Source organism: Pollachius pollachius (genome assembly GCF_949987615.1).
Source record: "Pollachius pollachius genome assembly, chromosome: 7".
Taxonomy (NCBI): Eukaryota; Metazoa; Chordata; class Actinopteri; order Gadiformes; family Gadidae; genus Pollachius; species Pollachius pollachius.
The window spans coordinates 4,895,977-4,920,976 of NC_136940.1; the positions used below are offsets into that span (position 1 = coordinate 4,895,977).

Sequence of the window (25,000 nt, forward strand, 5' to 3'; positions counted from 1 at the left end):
TCTCTCTCTCTCTCTCTCTCTCTCTCTCTCGCCCAGTCTTGCGTATGGCGTGCCCTTCATTATCACGATGGAAACACCCTCTCTCTCGCTCTCCTCTGTGTAATTTCCTCTCCTTTCCAGAGCTCACACAACGCATTTCACTTGCAAATGTTTGCAATGTGACGTCAGTCCCAATCGGCACGATGTGTTTACATTAGCCCGAGAAGGGTTGGACTCAAACTTCTGCAATTGGCTCGTTGCTGCGTTAGTGACTCGGAGCGGGGTTCTATTTTAAGTGCTCATCAGAATTCGGTTCAGCCTTAGCGGTTACGAAAGTATTTTATGAATAAATAATAACTCCTAAGTTATCCAAAAAGGAATGTAAACAAGGCTGTGGGTAATTATGCATGCAGAGAGTATGTGGTACTCTTGACAAAACTCGGAGGACTAACAACATGGCCACCTGGACAGGTGACAGGTTCATCTGGACCAAGTGTCCTTTCAATTCCCCCCCCCATCCCTCTCCCTCCTTTTGCTCTCCTCCCTCCCTCTCTCTCATCCATCTCTCCTTCCCCATCTCATCTCTTCCTCTCTCTCATCCCTCTCTCCTTCCCCTTCTCTCCTCTTCCTCTCTCTCATCCCTCTTTCCTTCCCCTTCTCTCCTCTTCCTCTCTTCCTCTCTCCCATCCCTCTCCCTCCCTCCCCCTCCTTCCTCCCTTCCCTCTCATCCCCCTCTCCCTCCCGGCTGTCCGTCAGGCCTGGCCGTGTGACGGTCCAAGGTCGCTAAAGTGGGATCTGGCCGGCATGGGGGCCGAGCGTGGGACGCTGCCGTTGTCAGGGCCCATCTGGTGGCCCGGTAACGCTCCTGCGAGATCAGTAATGAGCCAGGTGGGGAGCCCGACCAACACATCAACAGCCCTCCCTCCCTCCCCGAGACGGCGCCGTCTCCAGGGCAGGGCCCCGTCGCTCGCTCCGCCCAGCCTGGTGCGGAAACGTGTCAAGGTCAAGTGGGGAAACCTTGGCACCACACTGACCAGTTAATCCCATGTGTGTACGATGGGGGGGGGGGGTTGTTCTCTGTGAAGCTTTGAAAGAGTGGAACATAGGATGGTGCAGCCTTAGTCGAGGATGTTTGACTCCTCGCCGGAAGGTATTCGCTTCGCTCATTGATCATCCTTGACCTCGAGCAAGATTCCCTAACCCCGACCTGCTCCTCAGTGAAACATATCTGAAGACACTTTGGATAAAAGAGTCTGCTGATCAGTGAAAGTAAATGGTAAATAGTAATAGTAACACGCCCAAATATTATAGGTGATCTGTAAGTCTGATGGTACTCTCACGGTTCTACCATGGTTCAATTGAGCAAACACAACATTCAAGGGCTCTCCTTAACCTTCTCCTCTACTAAAGTCGACATAGTGGTGCTCACAGCTAATATTGCTAACACAACAGAACTGTAATTATGGGAGTCATACCATTTTCAGGCAACTCATGTGTGTCGAGCTGGTGATTTCCCGGACCTCCAAGCACACACACATCTCGATCCTGTTACAATTTCCAATTTTTTCACCACCACCTTTTCTCATTCCTCACAATGACTAGCTTAACCAAACCAAGCTAACCTGCTATCTCTCCTCAACACACATAAGACCACATAGACCTCCAACCCAGGCCTCTGGGTAACAGGACTGCACCCAGCCTTGTAGCTCTTGCAGTGCACCAACGAAGAAGGAAGAAGAAAGAAAAAAGAAAAATCACCTCTTTGGATCGGTAATGTTATTATGCAAATTCAGAGTTCATAAGTCACACTCGCTTTGTTCGTGGCATTATGATTTATGGGCCCTACGTATTGCCTACATTACAGATTCAGCCAGCCATGGACTTATTCACACTAGTAGCCAACACATGGGTCTGGCTGAGGGAGCCGAGTTTAAAACGGTTTTGATTTTAGTGTAGCGTCGGAAAAATAAGGGTGAGGGTGTCTCACGGCAGGCGGCAGTGAGGTGACTGCGGTATCCAGGCGTGTGTGAAAGGGATGAAACAAATCAAAATGGACGATGCTAATCTGGAAGATGTCGAGAAAAAGGAAGCACCTCCAGAGCTGGAATCAAATCAGTGGTAATGATGAAACAAGAGCGCACACGTCACACATCCACCGTGAACATGGGGAACATGGTTATACAGCTCGGTGCGGCGTTTTGCTTACCTGCTGCGCCTGTGGAGGAAAAGCCATTACACAAACCAACAGCGGGAGTAAATCTACATTTAAAGGTTGCAGCGGAGGAAATGGGAACGCACTCGACTGTCCGAGGAGATAACGCCACCGAGGCGTAAGAGAGAGGCGGTTAATCAGAATCAACGTTCGGCACAGAATCCTCAAAGCATTTGGAAAAGTCCTTCATGTCTTTCCTCCCTGTTGAACCTGAGCCTTGATAAATCTGCGCGATTGCTCTCTCAAAGCAAAGGCGCGGCCGACTTTTTCGTGTTTCATGTATTGGTTCAACGAATAGCAAGGGAAGGATTTTTTTAACTTGCCCGTTCTTCAAGTAGAGGCCTATGGGCAAACCAAGCCAGCTCTCTGCTGAGGAACACGTGGAAGGAGATCAAATCTGATTCCGTGTATGCCGTTTTCGGGGAAGTATCTCCCATAAGTATTGAAATGATTGACAGTGAGTGCTTGGGGGCCATTGGAGGAGGGAAAAGGCGGTTTATTTGTTTAACACTATTTGGCCGCTCTGAGCCCTCTGCAGTGGTGGAGCGCAGCGCAGACATGACAAGAGATTATCAAGGCTCAGGTAGTAACAAGGAGGTAGAACGGACAGTTACTATTGCTTGTCAGTGCAAGTCAGTAAAAGAAAGAGGAATACCTCACCCAACCCTCCTTGATCATCCACTGTGTACCCTAATCTCGTCTGTAGTCACATTGTACTCAATGAGGATGCCCAGCATAATAATCTCACTTGAAATACCTCAATACATACCGCCGACCCAACCACCCATCCATCCCTCCCCCAGCAATATGCCACTGTTATCATTTTGAACCTGGAAAACCAAAGCTTCTGGATCATTTTCTCAACATTACAATATATTGGGTTTGGGGGTTCGGGGGTGTTGAGGGTTACACCAACAGACAGCAGTGTTACACACCAGATCTGGAATGGATGGAGAGGCACTCACAGATACAGTTGGGACCAGACAAACAGATAAACCACGGACAACAGAACATAAAACACAGACATTGAATGTTAGTGGAAAGACATAGAAAGACATAAAAGACAATTTTGCAGATTTGGGCTTTTTCTTTTGAAAGATTGTTTTTTTTGAGGGGGGCTTTTATCGTTCGATTTTTAAAAGCTTGTCAGGAAGAATTGCGAGTGGTTAGGTGTGGGTTAGTGGAGAGTTAGAATGTATTGTTTTATCTCATTCTTACTGCTGGTTAGACATCTTACCTCGAATCGGGGTACTCTCTGGAGGAAACACAAAGACACGAAGACAACATCAGTTTAGTTGTTAATATTAGTGACTTAATAGTAGTAGAAGGTTGTTAAAGTAGGTTAAGCAGCAGAGCGTTACTTGGGATTGGAGGCAATTGCAATTATCAGCCTAATTTAGAAGAAGCTAGTTTTCATCAAACCCTTTAGAGAAAGGCTGAAGCTCTGAACCCAAACAGAGAGACCTTCATCTGCTGGTATCACAAATGACGAAGAGCTTGTTGACCTTCATCCTGAACTCCTCTCCTAAGCTCTTTTCGGTGGCATCTCCGCTAGAATATCGAGAATAACGGACTGCAACATCAACTATGTTACCACGAAAATGTCTCTGAGACCATAGCCAATTTTACATGAGACCATAGCCAACTGTATCGTATTTACAGAACAGGCCTCTGAGTAAGCATCACTTTAAAAATAATCCTACTTTGCACAAACGAAATGGCAGTTCTATGGACAGGGTTTTAAATGGCTGTAGCACAATTGTATGAGGGAACATGAAATGCTTATAGTGGGGGCCGGGGACTGTCTCTGCAAGGTCAGCGCTCTACACTCCGGAGCCTCTGCCAAACATATCAACGTGCCTTTCTGCACTTGGGTTCAGCTGTCCATGTTTAGACTATCCTGCTCTTCATTTAGAGTTGTTTACTTTCATCGTTTGTTCTCCCAAGCGGCGGCTTTTCTCTTTTTTTCTTACCCTGCCTCCTCTGTTTGTCTCTCTTTCTCGGCCTCTTCTGTCCTGCAAGTCCACCTATGCATGTAGCTCTTGGTGGATTCGTTGACTCCCTGCCTCTCTATATCCCTGTCGTCCTGTTGTCTATGTTGTCTCTCTCGCTCAGCTATACTGCCTTCTCTCTTTCCCTCCCTCTCTGTCTTATCTCTGTTCTCTATTCTGTTCTCGTCTGCTTCTGCCATTCTCTTGGCTTCGGATCTGATTCTATATAGTGTGGTCCCTCCCTCTGTTCTCCACTTGCCATGTGTCTCTCTCTCTCTCTCTCTCTCTCTCTCTCTCTCTCTCTCTCTTCTCTCTCTCTCTCGCGTGAATCTTTGTGATGACTCATGAATGATTTCTTGGCCCCCGCAAGAGAGGCCCAACGGACCAGAAGGTGGCCCCCCCACTATGGATACACAGCTCAGGGTCAGGGCTCAGAGCCCGTTAAGCCCAACACAACAGCCACTCGCCCCGCCAAAATGTTCGACAGCTGTGCTCAAGCGGCCCCAGACACTGTCGTGGTTGCCAGATTTTGACTACCCACTTTTACCCGGTCAGCCAGACTACAGACAGAGCCACGTGACCGGGAGAGAAAGTGGAGCTGAGAATCTTCTGAAAGCTATTAAGTGCATTGAGGGGAGGAAGAAGTAAGATTTGTGTGACTAAGAGTGGAGAAGTTGATGTTTATGCTGTACTAACACTACTGTCCTTTGTGATACCAGCAGTATGCAACTAATTCCCTGTGTACTGTTACGCCTGGTTTGCCATTCCCCGAATTTCAGAGGTATCCTTAAGCAAATTGTCTGAAAGAAAAACCGCAAGCACAGCACCATCTGTGGTAGAAAAAAAAAATAGTTACTGTAATTACTGTTTTCAGTCTCCCAAATTTGTGCCAGGGGACATCCATTTTCCCCCCATTCGTAAAATCAATTACAAAACCCAGGGTTCTGTCAGACTTGCAACACACTCTTTTTAAAAAAGTGTTTTGTCTGTGCTGTGCTTCCATACAGAGCTATAAAGCAAACATCAGTAAAAGGAAATGTTCAATGGTCAAGTGTGAAATGCTGTCATTAAAAATGCACTCACGTCTTGGTCAGGTTTTATACATTAATATATTTGAAATATGTAATTTTCAGTATGTAGACCAACCAGGCATAACAAAAGGGACTGTGTTGTTACTATTTTAACCAATATAAATACTGTTATTCCTCCAAACAGGCTAGGAACCATGTAATCAGACGTAATCAAAAGACAGGTGAAGAGGGGGATTCTGGGAAAGTTGTTAGAAGGTTTAATTAGCGGCTGCAGGAAGCTGTATGTTTAGGTCGTTTCAGTCAGGAGTTTTGGTCAAGGGCTTTTAGTTAAGAGTTTAGTGGTGGTGAGTTATAGATAAGGTTAGGTGAGGTTAAGGTTAAAGGACCAGTGTGGATTAATGCTAGCGTCTACAAGGTTAAATACACAGGGGTAGAAAAGAAATGAATAAAAACAATTGGCTCTTCGAATCCCCTCCCTGTTTATTTGGACTAGCCTACCAGCGTCTAAGCTGTTCACACACCCCTCGCTAGCTATCCCTGCGTGGGACTATTTCTGACTATGAAATTCAAGAACAACACCATGTTAAATCCAGCCTTTTTCACACAGGTGCCACAAAAAAACCTTGTGGATTCCTGGTGTCAAATAACACATTGGGGTCAGATTTATTTGACTGGTTAACTTCTCACAAGCTTGGATATTTATCTCCACATTTAATGAACAATTGTTTTTAGTTATGCATTATCCCTTTAAAGCCATAATTAATCATTCAAATGTGGCCTCTATGCGGATCATGGCTTTAGACGTCATTCATTGTCATACTCTTTCACCCCACTACACTAACTAGCTGTCGGTTTCACATGTCTGTATTATGCACAGTGGTCCTTTAAGGGTAAAGTTAAGGTTTAGGTTAGAAGGTTTAGGTTAGAATGGGGTTAAGGTTAATAAGTTTGTAAAGAAAAGGTAAAGGTTTGAAAAGCCACAGGATAGCACCTTGAATAGGGTAAAGGAGGAAGGGGAGAAAGGTAATAGAATGCAGCTCAAAAAAGCTAGAGGAAAAGAGAGACAGGACAGAGGAGCAGTAGATATAGTCAGTATGTGTCTGGGCTGAACTTGAACTCCTCATTCGAAGTGGACACGTGTGCACATTTGAAACCTGATGCAAATACCTCCCGTGTCCGGCGTCCTTGGCAAATAAATCGAGGAACCAAGAGGAACGAACCAAAAAAAAAGACACTATGCATACATTTTTATTTTTTAAATCAGGGTTATCCAGGTCAAGATCTGGTTCCATGATCTGGAACCAATATGTGTTGCATGCGTGATTCAATTATACTGAAAAATCCACCTGTGTTACTCACACGCACTGTTATGGCCTTAATCAGGCACACCCTAATCCCTTCACGAGCCGGAGGGGGGTGGGACAGCTTAGGGCGACTATAACCCAAACAGACCCTGACCTTCTCCCTACTGTCAAACACACGGCGTTATCCGCTGCGCATATCCAACCCCAGCTGTTTCGGTTCAAAGAATCCAATCCGATGAATTTCTTTGGAAAAAAATGAATGTGAAGGACGTACTCAAACCCCCAAAGGCAATCTGCTGGGAGATGAAGTCCATCTGCGCAACAGAGGGGTGGTGGAGATGGGATGAGCGGGGAGGAGGGGGGGGGGGGGAGAAGGTATGGGAGGAGGGGAGAGGGGGTGGGGAGGTGAAGGGATAGAAGAGGGACGGATTTGAGCGGAAGGGGACAGGAGCTGAACGACAGGGCCGGGTTGAGGGGAGCTGAAGGGAGGAGAGGGTTGGGGATGACAGAAAAGGGGGTGGGAGAGGTGGATGGGCATGGAAGGAGACCTAGGGGACGTGAGGTGAAGAGAGATGAGTAGAGGGACGGGGATGAGAGAAGCAGGGTCGAAGCAGAGAGCGGGTATGGTGGGAGAGGTAGGGACGTTAGGCTAGGTGAAGTGAGGAGAGGGGAGGAGAGGGATGGGGATGACAGAAAAAGGGGGTGGGAGCCAGATTGCGTGACTGGGGAGGTGCATCAAGGTCTTCCCCTCCCCAGCCCCCTACCAGGCACAGGAGGGGGCCGGCTGACCTTTCTATGATTGCCATGGAGACCGGGAGGCGAAGCGCATGGCGCCCGGGCCGGTTTCTGGGAACCCCGGGACTGTGAGCCTCCACATCTGTAACAGCTCAGGTCTTACCCCCTCACCACCCTGATATGATTACTCAGAGACCGCAGCCGCACGGGGGAGGAACGGGCTTCCTCTCTGTGTGAGGGTGAGGTGAACGCAGGGCGTTTCACCGACACGAGCGTGAACCTTCGTTCATTCACCCTGAATGAGTGCATTGTGCACGCCGTGGCTATATGTCTCCAGCCCCTGCTCGTCTCTTTCTGTAGCCTTGAATTTGACTCTCTCTTTCTCTGTCGCAGTGTCTCTCTGACTCTCTCTCTAGTTCACCTCGGGGGAGGATGTGAGGAGAAGGGGGAGGGGGGTTAAATGTCAGACTCCTGCACTTCTGGAGCTGTGATCACACACACACACACACACACGCGCGTGTATGCACTCACTCACACACAATCACACACACACAGCCTAGGACTTTTCGTCCTCTTAAGATGTGCATTTTTCTTGAGCTTCCATAAGCAGTGGGTTGGGGGTGGATTTGTAGGTTCAACCGGGTCACTAATAAATACAAGGAACGTGTGGAAGCCTCAAAGCACAGGAGCGGCAGGCTGGTAGAGAATAAGGGGTCTTTGCACATAGCCCCTGGACAACCTCCCTTCTCCCTATCATCATCCATTCCACCCACGGCCCAGGGCCTGAGCTCGGGGAATAGCTAAAGTGCTGAGGGAATAGGCCCCATCGCATCCTATTTGGCCCTGCGAGAAGTCTGTGTCTCAGCGAAAGACGTGCATACGCGCAAGCCCACTTGTAAACGTACAGGCATGCCCGCACACACACACACACACACACACACACACACACACACGCGCGCGCGCGCGAACCCACACACACACACACACACGCGCGCCCAAACCCACACACACACACACACACACACACACACACACACACACACACACACACACACACACACACACACACACTTTGGGCCTAGGATCCCATATATCACAGAGTTGGACGTGTCTCGCTTGTGAAAGTAGAACCACATGAATTCCTTAAGCCTAGGGAAGCCTCGTCTTCACCAGGACACAAAACATCTCAGCAGGAAACCAGGAAACGTCTTTGTGTTGAAGAACCATCTATCGGAACAGTCAAATTCCACCGCATTTCTCGTCTCCAGAGGAGTGGTCGTTGTGGGGGGGGGGGGGGGGGGGGGGGGGGCGCGCGATTGTCAGCAGCACAGATCCAAGATGGCGGCCGGAGGGAGCTTCAGTCTGCTGGTGCTGAACCCGCCCTAAGGGCCTCGTAGGTATTTTATTATTAGCATCAATTCTGGATGCCAGCTTGACACTTTGAAGTCTTTGCCAAGACTAAAACAACGCCCCCCCCCCCCCCCCCCCCCCCCCACACTTTCCCGCCCCTCACTCCCTGAAGCTAATAACACCTTAAGAGAGAGCTGTAGAGAATTGATTCTACGACCGCTAATTTCCTCTTCTCCAGCACCCCGAGTGCTCCCATTTACCTCTCGAATTCAGTTGCCTTCCGTTTATTTGCCCAACAAATTCCACAAAGGGATTCAGGGAAGGGATCCAATTTTCACCTGAGCCATCAATCTCTCCCTCTACCTTTCTCCCTCACATTCTCTCTCTCTCTCTCTCTCTCTCTCTCTCTCTCTCTCTCTCTCTCTCTCAATAATAGAGCAGGCACAGGAGATGTTTTAAGCCCAGCTTGGGTGTAGCCCAGCTGGGCAGGAGAGTAAAACCGCTCCCCCCCCTGTGAAAACAGTGGGCTAAGGCTGGATAGGAGAGAGAGGAGATAGACAGCCAGCCGGGCATGAGAACCAGCTCTTCCCTTACCAACAGAACCCCCAGAACAGGAGGGTGAATTATGCCATTTCTCTCAACCTCTGTCCATAGTCCCTGCTTGGGAGTTTTCTTTGGACCAGGGATGTTTTTACTCTTGTGAAACCTGAGTTCAACTGGAGTGTATTTAGGAAGCTAGGCGTTGGTGTGTTTGTGTTTGTGTGTGTCTCTGTTGGTTGGGGCGAAGGTCAGCAGCTTCCAAACCCACACAGTGTTTCTCAGAACTGATCCTGGAATAGATAGGCGAAAACAATAGCAGCCTATTCTGTCAAAAGCAGCCCTAATTGTTTTGTCAGAGCTTCCCAAAGCCCAGATAGAAGGCATTCTCGAAGGAATTTCCCATTCACCAGATTCCTACAGAAAGGGAGTAGCATTGCATTGCTTTGAATAGCAGCAATTAAACTGGCTAACAAACTAATTAAAATAAAAATACATTCTTCTTTCACTCCTACAAGTACCACCAGTCTTACTGGTGTTGAGTGCACTTGAGCAAGGCACTCCCTGTGCTCATAGCCTCCTAGTCAGCCGGTACAATGTGTATGGAGCAGGGCCGAGCAGTAAGCTCAGCATTGAGCACACACTCACTAGACTAGGTACATATCACCATTCACATGCTAGGCATATCCACGTCCTTGCTTCACCTTTCTACTTCAAGTTCCAGTGTGCATGTGTGTGTGTGTTTGTGTGGGTTGGAGAGAGCATGTGTGTTAGTGTGTGTGTGTGTGTGTGTGTGTTTGTGAAAGAGAGAAGGTGTATGTGTGTGTAGACCTGTTTGTGTGTGTGCGCTTTTGTGTGTGTGACACAGGAGAGAAGGGAGAGAAGGGAGAGAAAGAGAAAGGGAAAGACAGAGGAGGGAGGAGACGAACTGCAAGAAGAGGGGAAGGATAGTGTGGGGGGAGGAGGAGGAGGAGGAGGAGGAGGAGGAGGAGGAGGAAGGGGAGGCATGCATATCGGAGCTGATTTATGCCATCTGCCTGCAGGAGAGTGTGTGGGCTCTCTGAGCCTTCCGTGAGACACTTACCGAAGGCTTCTGGAAATGACCAACAGAACAGAAAGTAAATAGAAAGAAAAGAAGAAGAGAACAGGACGTTTTAGGGTGAGGTTTAAGAGAGCGTCAATAGAGTGAGAAAAGAGGAGAGAGTTGGGGGATAATCGCTTCGCTGGTTACCTATTTACTCTGCATCCATATTAAAATAAAAAAGTTCTACTGTTAATCACAACGGATTACATTTATGTTTAGGGATTATTTTTGAATTTGAATTGATGCATTTAAGTAGCTTAATTCAAATTTGTTATGGTAACATTTTATGATGTTTATTTGACATTTATTTTCCAAAAATGGTTAATCGTTGAATTCTAAACGGAGGGTATGTCGAGTTAAGTGCAGCAATCTTTTGGACAAAAGGGACAAAAGACAAGACAGTAAGAAAGACAATCACCAAATCTGCTTGGGACAGAGAGAGAAATAAAGGACATAGTGAAACAGGTGAAACATACAAATGAGACATTGAGGACAGAAGAAGACAATTAGCTAATTCCCCAGTCAGCAGCCATCATGGTGTACACATAATTACAAGACTAACCCAACCGTTAAATCTGTTATTTACAGAAACACCGTTGATAGAATGCCATAGTAGCAACATAACAGGCTTCCTAGTAGAAAAACAATTCGACTTTCCTTTCTGTTCATGAATATGCATTTATTTATGAGAACATTTGACCATCTGCCAGTCAAAACACGATCATAACCATATTATTTAATTCTAAATGTATTCTATGTTTGTTATTAATCACAGTCAAGCTGATTTTTGGATCCATTTGCTAGGAACATTTAGAAAGGAGGACTGTTTGTAACTTTGTAATGGAACAAAGCTCCTTCAAATGAATGCTAAAGCCATTAGTAGTACGTTCCATTGAAATATTAATAATAAACTATTTCTGACACTGGAGACTTGATAATGGAGCAACGGTTCAACTCAGGTATCCTGAGACAGTGCTTAGCTAGTCAACAACTTAGTCCAACGATTATTTAGCTTAATGTGTATGACAGTATTAATGTGCTCCTGAGCCAAATGAGGAGGATCTGGAAGTGAGAGCAGAGGATTCTTGTGCTAAAAGCATTAGCAAAAGAACCCCAGTACTTCTTGCCAATCCCCTGGAGTCCTCCCGTGTCCTCGAGCTAAAGTCAAACGCTTTGGCTAGCAGCTGTGTGTCTCTCTCTCTCTAAGTATCATAAGAGCAGCGACTGATATCCCAAGAGGGGGGGAGTACGAACCAAGAGCTAGCCCCACCAGAAGAGGGTTGACAATCACTTAACTTCTCAACACGAACAGATTTGTATTACTCCTTTTTATTTGGCTAAGCCGGGAAATACGTAAAAATGAGTTTGCCTTTAAAACTAAGAGCACAGTGGTAAGTCGCTGATATAGAATATCTTAGGTTTCCAGGAGTCTTGAGTTGTGGGCCTGCAATGTCAGGCAGCACAAAGGCCTACATATAAATAAGTTAAGGTTTGTGGGTTGAGCCATCGATTGTGTTTTAGTGTGCAGCTCTGGAGGACTACAACTAGGGCAGGGGCCTGTATTTAGCCCATGCCTGCCTTGATATACATTTGTGACAGCAAATCAACGAGGACTCATTGGATTTTTTCTGATGGGGACAAATCATCGACCTAAAATATCTACCCCAGGTCGCCCAGGGCCTCTCCGCGGCCCGTACTTCATTAGCGTTATAATTAGACTTTGCTTTACTGGCCCCCGTTGGATGGTTCTAATCAATGGCAACAGGACTCACCTCTACCAGGGCTGTAGTGGCGGTAGACCATCCACCTTGCCTCTTTGATAACAAGGTGTGCTCTTCAACTCGTAAAACAGGTGAACAACGACCCTGATGTTCTATTGTTGATTTGTATGGGTGGATTGATTTAATGTTAGACTACTTCCAAGACAAGTAGAGTAACCTATTGTACGGTATTGACTGCAGGACCAACGGTGCTTCCAGTCATATTTCTACATTTTTTCCCTTGATACGACAGAAAAACACATCGATAATAAGACCAAGAGCCAAGTCTATGATATAAAACAAGGGAAAATCAGTTGGCGCGGGTTGAGCCACACATGCTAACGTTTAGCATCCAGAAAAAAACGGAACTTGGAAGCGTTAAACGTTCCGTTAACACATAAAGAGCTGACACACCTGGGGCGTGGGTCCTTACCGGAGCGCAGCTGTTTGATTCTGCCGTTACTTGCGTTGGGGTCAATGGGCAGGAAGTCCTTGTACCAGGTGATCTCTGGGTCGGGGTTCCCGCTGGCCGCACACAACATGGTGGCCGTCCGAGTCCGCTCCACCACCTTGAGCTGAGGGCCCATGTCGATGTTGGGGAACCCGGAGGGAAGCAGGTCCTCTGTGGGGGGACAGGTAGAAGAAACAACCGGGGTTAGGACACTCACAGAAGGTCTGGGTGGGGGCGCTCTCGTTCTCAGCACGCGGATTCGGTTTGCTGGGTTTAATATCGTGTTTGTTGGCCGGGAGTTTATCATTTAATTGTTGTTTGCTGAGAAAATAGCAATCATTGATATTAACAGCCTTGCTCTCTGTTGGTTTGGGTTAAGTTGTTTTCTTTGGGCGCCCGGGGGAATTGGGATTAGCGGTTCAATGTCTTGCATCAACAACAGACTGCTGGTCACCGCGACACAGGGCAAAGAGTCGGAAATACTTGTTTGATTACGGGTTTGATATCTGTAATGAATGTGGGACATGCTTTATTTCTTATTTATTTTGAAAAAGGGGAGAAAAGAGTGTGTAACGGCGTGAATCAATTTACATCTTAACATCAAATTATTATGATCAATACTTTTCTGGATTTTAATGTAGCACTCTTATCGCGGTGGACATTGCACAAAGTTAATCGCTTTCTCTGTGGATTAGGTATATTTGGACAAGAAATATTACTAATTAAATTACAGTTTACATTTGTGTTTACATGACATCTATACAATGCAATACTTAATAATGAATGAAATAGGCCTCGTTGCATGAAAGAACATTCCATGAGGCTGCAACTCTTTGTGTCACAACGATTAAACTCGCTTCGTGTTACTGGACTGGAAATCCACTGTAATAAGCCAATTACAAAGAAACGCGTTATCAAAGGCTTTGGTATCTTCCAATCTCGTTCTCAACCACTAAATCCCCTAAATAGAGCCAACCATAACAGGCTTCTCCAATGAAGAACCAAAGAAAAACTAGCAGTTCCTGACACTTAATCTCACTCAATGCCCTAATCCTAATTTAATCTGGATCACTGTGACGTATTCACCAAGGGAATGTGGGATTAAGGCCCTGTGATGTAGACAAACAAATATGTGAGGCCTGAAAAACATATTTGGAAAGTTTTAACCCCAAAACCAAGCCTGGGCTAACAGTACAACAGACATGCCTCCCATTTGAACAGAAATTAACAATGTACAAAAAATATGGAAACCTAAAAGCCTAATAATTGTTATTATTAGGCAGGGAGAGATATGTTGATAGAGAAGGTATGGTATTGGATTCTAACAGTCTGACTCCAGTTAGACCGAGGGCTGACAGTCATGTTTTCTGTGTATGGCATTTACTTTGGTCACAGTGGAAGCCAACAGCCATTCTCCCGTTAGTTCAGCTGACCCAGACTTCCAAACGGCAGTTGGTACCAAAAGCAAGTGTCGGCCCCCCTGGTCTCCTTCCATTGATCCCACCCTCGACTCGTGGAAAACATGGCCATGCACATGCTAGCGCACAGGCGCCCATCCATTAACCAATTAGACGCGCTAGGCTGCACAGATGCTGGCCAGCTGTTGGGGTGTGTAACCTTCCACACCGTAGCAGACACCACAGGCGACATCTTCAAACCATAGCTCTGAGACATTACGAAATTACGTCACTCTGACTCACTTTGTTTTATTCTGTTTTTACCCACTTTTTGTAGATTTAGTTTACTGTTTTCTATTTAGTCGTACAGCAGAGTATACACTTTAGTCGTTAAAGAGCAGGGAGGTGCTCAGACTCTCTCTCCAGAACGGCTATAGGTCGGCTGAGGACATGGGGGTAGGCGGTGATGAACCTTGTGAAATTCCAACCGCCACAAAAATGCTCCAAAACAAAATCCAGAACTCGATTGATATAAACAAATCCATATCAAGACGTTAATTACTTCAAGCCACGACACATTCTTTGCCTCCCCAATTAGTATGAAGTCAAGCGTTTCCCGCGTTCACTTCAGACATTAACTCCGTCACCAAACAAGTGATCACAGTTCGTCCTTATTTACATCCACGATTGAGGCGTTAAAAACCCTGTACGATAAACTCCACGATGGGAGCAGCAGCCCGGGGCGGAGATACCGAGTAAGAGGCTTTCCTCCCGCGGGCCAAGCCAACGGCGTGGCCCCCCTCCTTCAGCAAAGCAGCACCCATGAATATTTCAGCGGCAGGTTAAATGATGTAGAGGCGCGTCGACGCTGGTTCAGCCTCTGTACCGGCACTCGCCCATCGATTATTAACCACCTCCTGTGTATAATCTCTTTGTATCTCGCTCCCCGGGGGGGCCGCGCAGGGGGGGGGGGAAGCTTTGCAGCGTCGGCGGACAAACAAGAAGTAGAGGCCCTCCAGGACAGGAAATAAGTGACATGATCTCACTGCTGCAGTGTTAGTCCAACGCCAGGTGTTGACGTTTTGAATTTGAAAGGGCCCTTAAACAGTGCAGCTCTTGCTGCTGTTGCTGCTACTGCTGCTACTGTATAGCGGGCTCCCTACGGCGAGTTGTGTGTCTGTGTATCATCCAACTGAGCTACTACAACTACTACTACTAGCTGATGGTCTACACGCGTAGAAAAACCCATCTGATGTTCCCCAGTCCTCTCCGCGTACTTCCTGTCACTTTATCTTCGCCTGGGTGGCGGTTGGAGGAAATGGTTGATTCTGACCCCGGCACAGGGCTTATAAAACACAGAGAACATGAAGCACACCCAGTGAGGTTTGAGGTGAAATAAGGCAGACACGCGGTGGGGACGCCTGGAGGTTTACTGGAGGACGGGGAACAGGCGCCAATAAAACTAACCAGAAACAACAAACTAACAACACTGTTAAACGTCCCCACGCCGTCTGAGATTTCACTGAATGACAAAAATGAAAAAAGCAAGGTCATAGCAACCAATTACATAAAAATATAATACATTCATGACATGTTGTCGCAAAAAACCTAAAACAATAGAAACAAATATTGTCCTGTTAACTAAGTGCTCATTTTTTTAAATACCAGCCTTCTATTCCGACCAAAAAACAATAGGAACAAATATTGTCCTGTTAACTAAGTGCTACAATTTTAAACGCTAGCCTTTTATTTAGACCGAAAAAGAATATAAACAAATATTGTCCTGTAAACTAGGTGCTACATTTTTCAAACGCTAGCCTTCTATCTGGACCATGTTCAACACAACCCTCGTCCATTAGGCCTGACAGAAGTATAATCCCTGACTGGTCACTCTGCCTCTGTGTTGCCAGACCAATCATCACAGCAGCCCTGGGCTCAGCTGATCAACTGTCTTCACCCCCTTCTGCCACGGCCATTTTGTGCGGAGAGCAAACTTCTTTATATGCATTGCGAGATTGATTTGGACAAAGAAAAATGGACTGAGACCACAGACAATTTTGTGTTGGCACGTGCCGTTGGCCGAGCATCTGGACCAATCAGCTCATCCGTCTCCGCCTTCTGTGAGCTGCTCAGACGCCAATGATGATGCAGTGAAAGGGACAACAGGTTTTTTTTTAATTTAGTCCACGCTTTTATCCAAAGCGACTTGGGTGAATTAAGATAAACCAGTGAAGTGTCTCTGCTCAAAACAAACAGGCCTGCTTCGGTCGTACCGATTGCCCGCGCCTTTGCTGCTCGCCAATTCTCAAGAGCCGCTCATCCAAACAACTTCACACTCGACACTCCGCTTCCTTCGGGTCCTCAGAGGTCCACCCGCCGAGTGTGAAGTCGATCGGATAAACGGATGTCGAGAGAATCAAAGGGAGAGACAGAGAGACCGACAAGACAGACAGAGGCTCCTCATATCATAGTAAGACGTCACTCAGGAACAGGGAGCGGTCGGAGCTCCTTTCTCCAGTTTGCCTGTACAGCTAGGCTACGGACAAGGGGGATCAAACGCACATATCGGTTACGACCATCACCCTACCAATAATAGCTATCTTATCCAGCCCCCAGGTTAATGTCATTTTGAGGTGGATGAGAAGAGAGGCTAGGTTTTGCATCAGGCGCCATTGTAGATTTTGATTTAAATATCATTATGCAATACTGATTCATAGAAAGTACGATGTATACCGTACACACCTTCCGCAAATAAGACCGCATGCCTCCTGCTGTGCGTGTGTGTGAGCATGTGTGTGTATGTGTGTGCGTGCGTGCATGTATGTGTGTGACTGTGTGTGCGCGCCTGTCTGTGTATGTATGCATATTACATGTGTGCCCATGTGTGTGTGTGTTTGTGCCTGTCTGTCAGAGAGCAATCGTCCTCCTCTTTGTTCAGTGTAGTTCTTTTTAAGTGTGTCAGGCGCAGAGTGGGTCCAGCGCAGCGACGCGGTCATTACGACCGATTGCCTTTAATTTGTCGACGTCGTTTAATGTCATTACACAGACGACAGGTGCAAAAGCCTCTTATCAGCCGGCCGTCCATAATCCACCCACACCGCACTCTCACACACGCACGGCTCTCGGTCCTCCGAGCCGGCAGAAACGCAACCCCACTTAGCCACACAAAAAAAAGTCAAGTTCATTTGACCCTCCTCGAATAATCCTATTTGCAGTGATTCACTCCATCATCAAATTATTTCCCATTTTGGCTAATCTGAGGCCGGTACAGTCATAGCGGTTCAGGGCAAGGCATTACAGCGCAACAGAATGATTCACAGCCTGGCCAATTTGGTGATGCTTTTATCCAGAACTCGAAGGACGTTTACACTGAGGAGAAAGCATGGGGGGGGGGGGGGGGGGGGGATACAATGGTGAAGAGTGGCATTCACCGTTGTGGTGTTAGTGCTACGCTTTACAGACTCGGTGATAACAGGAGTCTCATGTTAAGGATGCCACTTGTGCTATCTTTTGAGCAAGGCATGGAGGGGAGATACTGCGATCAACCTTTACGGTCCAGTAAACCATAAATTATAATATGATAGAGAGACAGATTGAGAGAGGCAAGAGAGAGAGAGGATGAGGGAGCGAGAGGATGGGGGACAGAGAGAGACATAAAATGCCAAAGGGAGCTCGACCATCCCTCCCCCTATTACTCATAGTTTGATTTTCAATTACTGAAATTATTTGATTTCATCAGCTGCATAATCATCATCTGGATGAACACACATACACAAGTGGAGTGAGAGCTTGCATTAAAATGACTGAAGTATCGCCCTGGCTAAAGAAAAGAGTCAGAGAGCAATAGGGAGAGTGTACCTGATGGACAGAGTGTGTGAAGTTTTGAGAGGTTCAAATTGTGCTGCCTTGTTTTCTTTTACTTTGAAAATCACATTGAGCCCGGCGGGCGTTTTGTGCTTTGTTTTCAGAGATCAGCCCAAAGCTGCGATGCCTCACGCTTTGTGTTGCATGGGACTCGGAGGCCGACCCATTCTTCCTGCTGAATCACCATTGGTCAGCCCGGGGAACGGGGGCAAGGCTAAGAATTATAGAAATGAGTTGTGCCCAGAATAGAGCGCTTTGTGGCGGCCATTTTGTACGGCCACTTTATCCACCTGCTCCGGGCGGTCCCTCTCCGCTCGGCTGGGCAGAGGAGGGAAATGGATGTTATAGGGGTGGGGGTGAAGGGGGGGGGGGGCCGATATGTCAACTCGCCAACTCAACTGCTCATTGCCATTTTTGGAGAACTTTTTTAAAGAAAGATAGTTTTAAAATGGGGAAATGAAAAGGCAGGGCCAGCTGTTTCGGTGTCTTTAGGCTTTTCTCCTGCTTGTTTCGTTCCGACGTCAGCCTTGGTCATGGGTAAACTGTCACGAGCCATTGAATTCAGATCAAGAAAAAATCATCAGCATCTATAATTTAGTCCTAGGCCTGCCTGAAATATACAACAGATATATGGAAACAGTGATTGTATTAATATCTCTCATATTTCATGGGTTAACCTACCGATTGTTAGTGCATTGAACTTGGTTCTATGGACATCCTTACTGTACCGACAGCGATACATTTTTTCACTTTCTTATGCCAAATGTACTTATTGTTAGTCGTCTTGGATAAAAGCATCTGCTAAATGCCCTAAATGTAAATGTATTCTTTGATGTTCTTACTAACTGTTGCTCTAATAATTAATTATATATATATAAAAAACACATAAACGTAATTAAGTCAACCTGACCATGACAACACGCCGAACACCAGCAGATGCTAGCTCTTTTGATTTCCCTCAGCAACAAAACAAGCAATCAAAGCCACTGCATGTGGTTGTTAGTGCATACAAGGACAAGGCCAGCATCATTCAACACTGTGTTATTGTACACATCCCCAATGAAAAGTTAATCAATAGCGGCTGGCATTGCCTGTCTAGCCCGCAGCAAATAGACCCTAACCTTTGCCTCCGTCGACTGTATTGTATAAAAAAACAACAACATTAAACCTAGTAGAGAGCTGGGCTACTTTAGAAAACTATTTCAGAGGTTCCATACCAGAGACTCATAAACATTCTTAAAGATCGATTGTACATATATATGACTTTGCAACACATTTTTATATGCGTTTTAGCAACAATGAAAGTTAGTGCTTTATGGTACGTTAGACATAGCATTGTGGAGAGCAGAATAGATTTGCGTTTTAGTTAATCCCATTGCTCATGTCGCAAATATATAATCACTACAATGTCCCTTATCCGATGTTCAGAAGTGCTTTCCCTCTAAAATACTTGTTTGGCCTTTAAATATAAATGTACTTGTTCCAAATAATGACTAAATCAAAATCCATTAACCTCCATCAAGCAGCAATTAGCCTTTCTCAATGTGTTGAAGAGGTCATTATACGCTGCGGACTGTATTTTAGTCCTCTTTCGGAGTTATAGGATTCTTCTGCCTGAAATAAAATAACATAATAATATGCTTTGCTTCTATTTATAACAACGGCTGCCTTTTCTCCTCCTACACAATAGAGACGACTCCTAAGGGTAACACACACCTTATTATGAGGAAACACAAACACACACACACACACCACACTTTATATTTGGCTAGGTCTTTCTCAGGCATTCGTCGTGCTGTTACACAGTGGGGACACACACACACACACACACACACACACACACACACACACACACACACTCCATCTGACTATAAGTGCTCCTAGCCTGCAGGGCCAGCGACTCACAGGGAGAAACGGTGAAAAATAAAACACAGAGCACTTCCTCCTCCCCTATGGCGCTACACTGACTCTGTCATGGCCGCCAGAGACCAGAGACTAGAGTAATTGTCTGGGAAAGGTTTAAAACCGTCTCTCCTAGCCCCCCTGAGGAGCCCATAACCTCTTCCTCCCTGAAGGACTGTGTATCCTTTATATACAGTATGTGTACACACCGAAGACAGAAGGGATGCGTCTGTCTCTGGCTTGCTTCCCCCTGCCTCGACTCCCCCCCCCCTCTATCTGAAGTCTGTGTCTCGCTGTTACTCGGAGTCTCAGAGGGAGAGACACAGGAGCCGTTACAGGAGAGACCAGGGAGAGACCAGCCATCTCAGTGGAACAAACACCTTCTCCTGCTCCATCTGCGTTGTGCGTTATACAACTGTTGTTTTGTCTCCGTTTATAAACCTATTCACTGAGGTGTTTGTTGGCTGGTTGTGTCATGGGTAAAGCGCGGACGCAGGTTCTTTGACGCGAGCGAGAGCTGTTTTGTGAGGTCGATGAGATGATGATGATGAGGACGATGACGGTGATGAGGAGGATGATGATGTGCAATGTGTGCGGAGTCGATCCACTCCAAAGAGGTGTGGGGTCGGATGAAATACATCGATAATAACTGCCAGCGTAACGACAGTGCCCTGAGGTCACACCAACCAACTACGCAAACCACCCAACGAACCCATGAACTCACCGACTCAATAAGCACATAATGGGAGCGCTCCAGGAAGTAGACAGGGGGAGGTATATCCGGGAACACCGTTCCAGATGTAGTGTGCTCGCCATTAACTCGGCCCGATTACAGCTCTAATCATAGGGTTGAGATTCCCCCCCCCAGCTCCCATCTCATAATGCGCTCACCGCCCGACATTATGAAAGTGTTCATATTAACCATCAGATGGAAGGGTTCTAATTTATCCGTTCTACCTGTATGGACGGAGGGGTCAGAAAGGACGCACGCGGCCACTTGCTTAGTAACGGAAAACTGCTGTTGATGTGAATTAAGTGGAATAAATCGCTTAACAACGCGGACAACAGCAACGGCGTAACGGCGGATGTGGGCAGCAGCTTTGGGGAAATGGCGGCCAGGCGGTAAACTAATTCCAGCACCCCTGCCCACCGCCACAATGTCATCATCATTTCCTCTGCAAAGTGCTTTTTCCAGCAGAGGAAGACAACATTTTTTTTCTTTTTACAAATCTCCTCTTGACTTGACCTCTTCCTCTCGGCAAACTCTCCAAACACACACACAGAAATATAACAACATTTTCATGAATATCAATGGAATTTTTCAAATGTTGCGGCGACAACACGCTACGGTGTAATTCAGGCGTTATGAATTGCCTTCTCTCCAACCTGTCAACAGGACCTGTCAACTGTCAGTAATTTCCCTAGTGGTCGTTGTTTGTGCTCGTGCTTGCTTGCTTTTCCTTTTCAATTGCTTCCTCAGGTTTCAGGGAAGAATAACGGAAATGATTCAACACAGTTTTGGTGCGTATCCTCAGCAAACGGAAACGTTTTAACAAAAAAAATCCCCCAGAAGCCCAAACATCTTGTCAGAACGTGCACCTCGTAAAACAGACGTCGGTCTCAACGGCGGTAGAACATTTCGCGGCCCAGAGTTCGATCAGCCTGACTCCGGCTGACTTGAGGTTAAAACTAGAGAGGCTTCGCGGATCAGTTAGGACGGGACCGAAGGCATTAACCCCGGGATAGATGAGAGATTAGGTTAGTACTGGATCTAAGGCGACAACATAAAATGGCCCCACCCCCTTTCAGACTTCAAGAGATCCTTTAAACATGAACAGCTGCTGCTCATTGCTGGCGCTACCTGCTTCACAAACATCGGCTCTGAGATGAGTCGAAACCGAGCATAGGGTCAAGTTACACACCCCCACACACACACACACAGTCTGTCTCTCTCGCTCTCTCTTAAGAATTCTATACAAAGGGGGTTTGACCTTCTCATTGAGAATGACTTAAAACGAGTATTTGAACGCCCACATCATGCCGACTTACCCACAACGTCCTGACATTTCCATGATGATAAAAAATAAATAAACGTTTTTCTCTGCTGTTTGGTCATTCAAAACATTAGCTTCTGAAACAAGGAAACAAGACGTAACTCCGCCCCTTGCAGTTTTTGGTTTCCGGCCCCGCCCCTATGCCATCTCCCCCCTGAAGTCCTGCTATATTATAGAAGGACCACTGGAGGATCCCAGATTACCTCTAACCCACCCCTGTGACTTCCTGCCTTATCCACAAGCCCTCTGACCACTTCCTCCCCTCACTGTCCGACACACTGACACCTTGACGCCTTGTCAGCTCCCCTCAGAGGCCCCTGACCTTCAGCCCCCTGTTTGGCCCCTCTACCATACAGCCGGGGGGGGCCCGATGAGCTCATGACCTGATGCTGTACTGCCCCGGGCCCCCAGGGGGTCCCCTGGCCAGATGGCTATGCATGAGATGAGGTGGGCCCCTGGATCGGGGCCTGCGTCCCTGCACTGCTTGTTATTCATGAGGCCCTCCTCGCCCCGGGTCATCGCTCACGCCGTCGCTACGGTAACCCCCCTGGCCAGGTGATGCTCAGTGTCGGGCCAGCTCATGTTTAAAAAAATTGAGGGCATTATCCCTCCATCGTCATGGCGATGGAATGGAAAGGACGAGGATGGTCATAGTTATGAAACGAAATAAAGATAACCCATTTTAACATATCTCCAGATCAAGAAAACGGTGGGGGGAAATGAAGCACAAAGAGAAGTGGAAATAGGCTCTAATGAAACAGATGGTAACCTTCTCCAGCAGACCGGGTGCCTTGGCCAATCAGACTAAACCAGCAGTGGTCCCCATCCAATAGACACCAATCTTTCAATTGAGTAGTCGCGGCCAAATCCTGGCCCCCGGCTCTCATCAGCAGGGCATCCATCTATCTGAATTCTCTGTGGGGTAATGAACGACGTCTGGCCTGGTTTCCAACTCCATTCCTCCTGGTTCCCCTTCTCAGAGTTTTTTCTATTTCGGCTGGCGGTGGTCAAGTGTGGTCCTGGAAGCAGGTCAGCTCGACTTAAGCGGCCATTTCATCAAGTTGATGACAAGTGCTTGTGAGTCACCACAGCGCCTTTGACTGGTGAACTCCTGCCACCAACACCTCAAAATCCAAGCATCACCACTTACACACTCTGACACAACCAACACCACACACACACACCCACACACACACCCACACACACACACACACACTCAACTCGAAATCCAACCTTCCCCCTTACAGACACACACATAACCCCACCTTCCGACATACTCAGACTACATTTCCCACACGCACACACACACACACACACACACACACACACACACACACACACACACACACAAACCAATCAAACATGATTACTGCTGTCCAGTTCCTCAGGATCAAAGGATTTAGAAGTCATAGACCCTAGTTCAGCAAATTTCCTCTCAACCAACTCTTTCCACAAGTAAAGCTGTGTGTGTGTGTGTGTGTGTGTGTGTGTGTGTGTGTGTGTGGAGTCACTGGAGTCTTCTTTAAACAGAGAGTAGGTGACAGCCATGAAAAGCTGACAGAAGAAGGATTTCAGAGGGGAGAGAGACTTGGAAAAAAAAGAGAGAGAAGAGAAAGCAGTAAATCTGTCAATAAGATGGCGGGGGAGAGGCTGCGGGCGCCAGCCGCCCTTTAACGGCCATTTGTCCTCTGGGGCCGGCTGCTCTGTCTTCTCCTTCCACCATCAACAACAAAAACCACCACCACAACAAAAACAACAACAACAACAACAACTGCAGGTATGGCACCGTGCACCCCAACAGGGACAGTGGACATCTGAACTGTAGCTTTCCTTTGCAATATGTTTATCTTTATGTCATCTTTAAAACACAATGCAAAGGCCTAAAGATGCACCGTCTCTGCTTTTCTCTTCCGTTCCCTCTCGCTGCTTTTCCTTTCCTGCTACTCTACCTCACTCACAGGCTGTTGAGCTGTTTGGGTGCAGCACAGGAAGCAGACTACTACTGTTTTCCATGTAGGATGTGGACCAGAATATGATGATGATGATCATTTAAACGTGTCCCCCGGGAGGAGAGAGGCCCATCAACGGTTGTAAAGGTCAACGGCGCTTCACGGTTTGGTTAAGCGTTGGCAGAACCAAAAGGCTTGGGACTGTGTAAAGTACAGGCTGGACATTCGGGCTGGGCAGTTTTCAAGGGGGTTTTCCTGGGGGGAATTTGGGAGGATAAATTGGATTAAAATCTTCCAATTTACTTAGAGCAGCTTGGCCACGGAATCACCTGACCATGGCTTGGCTAGCTCTCGGTATCTTTACATATTCGATAATCTGGTGTTGGCATGATGGTGTCCATGGCAAACAGGCCAATGTTTTATGCTAGACTTGGGCTAGCATCTAGATTTGGATTCAGGATCCAGGTGAAGTCAAATCCTGTTGTCTGTTATCTTACCTTCCATCTATCTCAGTTTCCCCCTCTCTTCCTCCGGTTGTTTCTGTCTCTCTCTCGCTTACGTGTCAAATCGGTCTCTCCCCATTTCTCCCTCCCTCTCTCTCTCCCACAGGTGCATGTCGAAACAGCCAGCTTTTTGGTCACTGTCTCCGCCTCGCTCTCTTCCCCCCCATGCCTGTGTTGTGATTCTCTCTCTCTCTCTGCCCTTTCTGCTCCCCTTCCAGATCTTAGCTTTCTTCAGAACTCAACCCCCCCTGCTGTTCTTACATTTCTACTCTTGCGCCGAGGCCATTAGCAGCCACGCTCGGTCCAAAAAACACACAGCTGATGAGCTTCTTCACGTGAACACAAGCAGCCGGCAGACACCAAGACTAATCTGAGTTGGACCTTTCAACACCAGCCCTGTCCGTCCGGCCATACCCAAACACAAGTCAAAAGAAAAAATGGTATTCAAACAAGAGAAATCTGGACCCTTTTCTTCATATATGCTCCATGAAATACCCGGGCACGAAAAAGTGAGGTTTATAAATAACTATGACATCTTGATTCCAACCGTCTAATGAAACTGAATTACTAGAAGGAACCAAAATCGTTCACCATATCAAGTCTTTTGAAGCGACAACAAGAGTAAATCATTCCAGAATAAAGAGAGGGGTTAGTATAGATTAGATTTGTCCTCGCTCACTCAATCACGTACCTCACTTTCTTCATCAGTTTCCCTTCGCTTTTGTCCCCCCCATCAAGCATCAATCATCGTCTCTTTCATCGCTCCACCACTATATTACTCCATCTGATTATCTCTTTTGTTAACGGATTGTCATCCACCAGCTCTCACTGCTGCCAGTCTGAGGGAATCTGTTTAACGGGCTTATTAGACGCATGACTCAACCTCTGGTCAGGGTC

General features: G+C 46.9%; 1 protein-coding gene across 3 annotated transcripts in view; it reads right to left on the minus strand.

Moving 5' to 3' along the window:
* ptprsa (protein tyrosine phosphatase receptor type Sa) overlaps window positions 1-25,000 on the minus strand; it is a 212,402-nt gene that overhangs the window by 80,546 nt on the left and 106,856 nt on the right. For all 3 annotated transcript variants that reach the window (XM_079739953.1, XM_079739951.1, XM_079739952.1), the window contains one exon: window positions 12,417-12,605. In XM_079739953.1, the coding sequence (XP_079596079.1) occupies window positions 12,417-12,605 (189 nt within the window). The remainder of the gene's footprint in view (window positions 1-12,416; window positions 12,606-25,000) is intronic.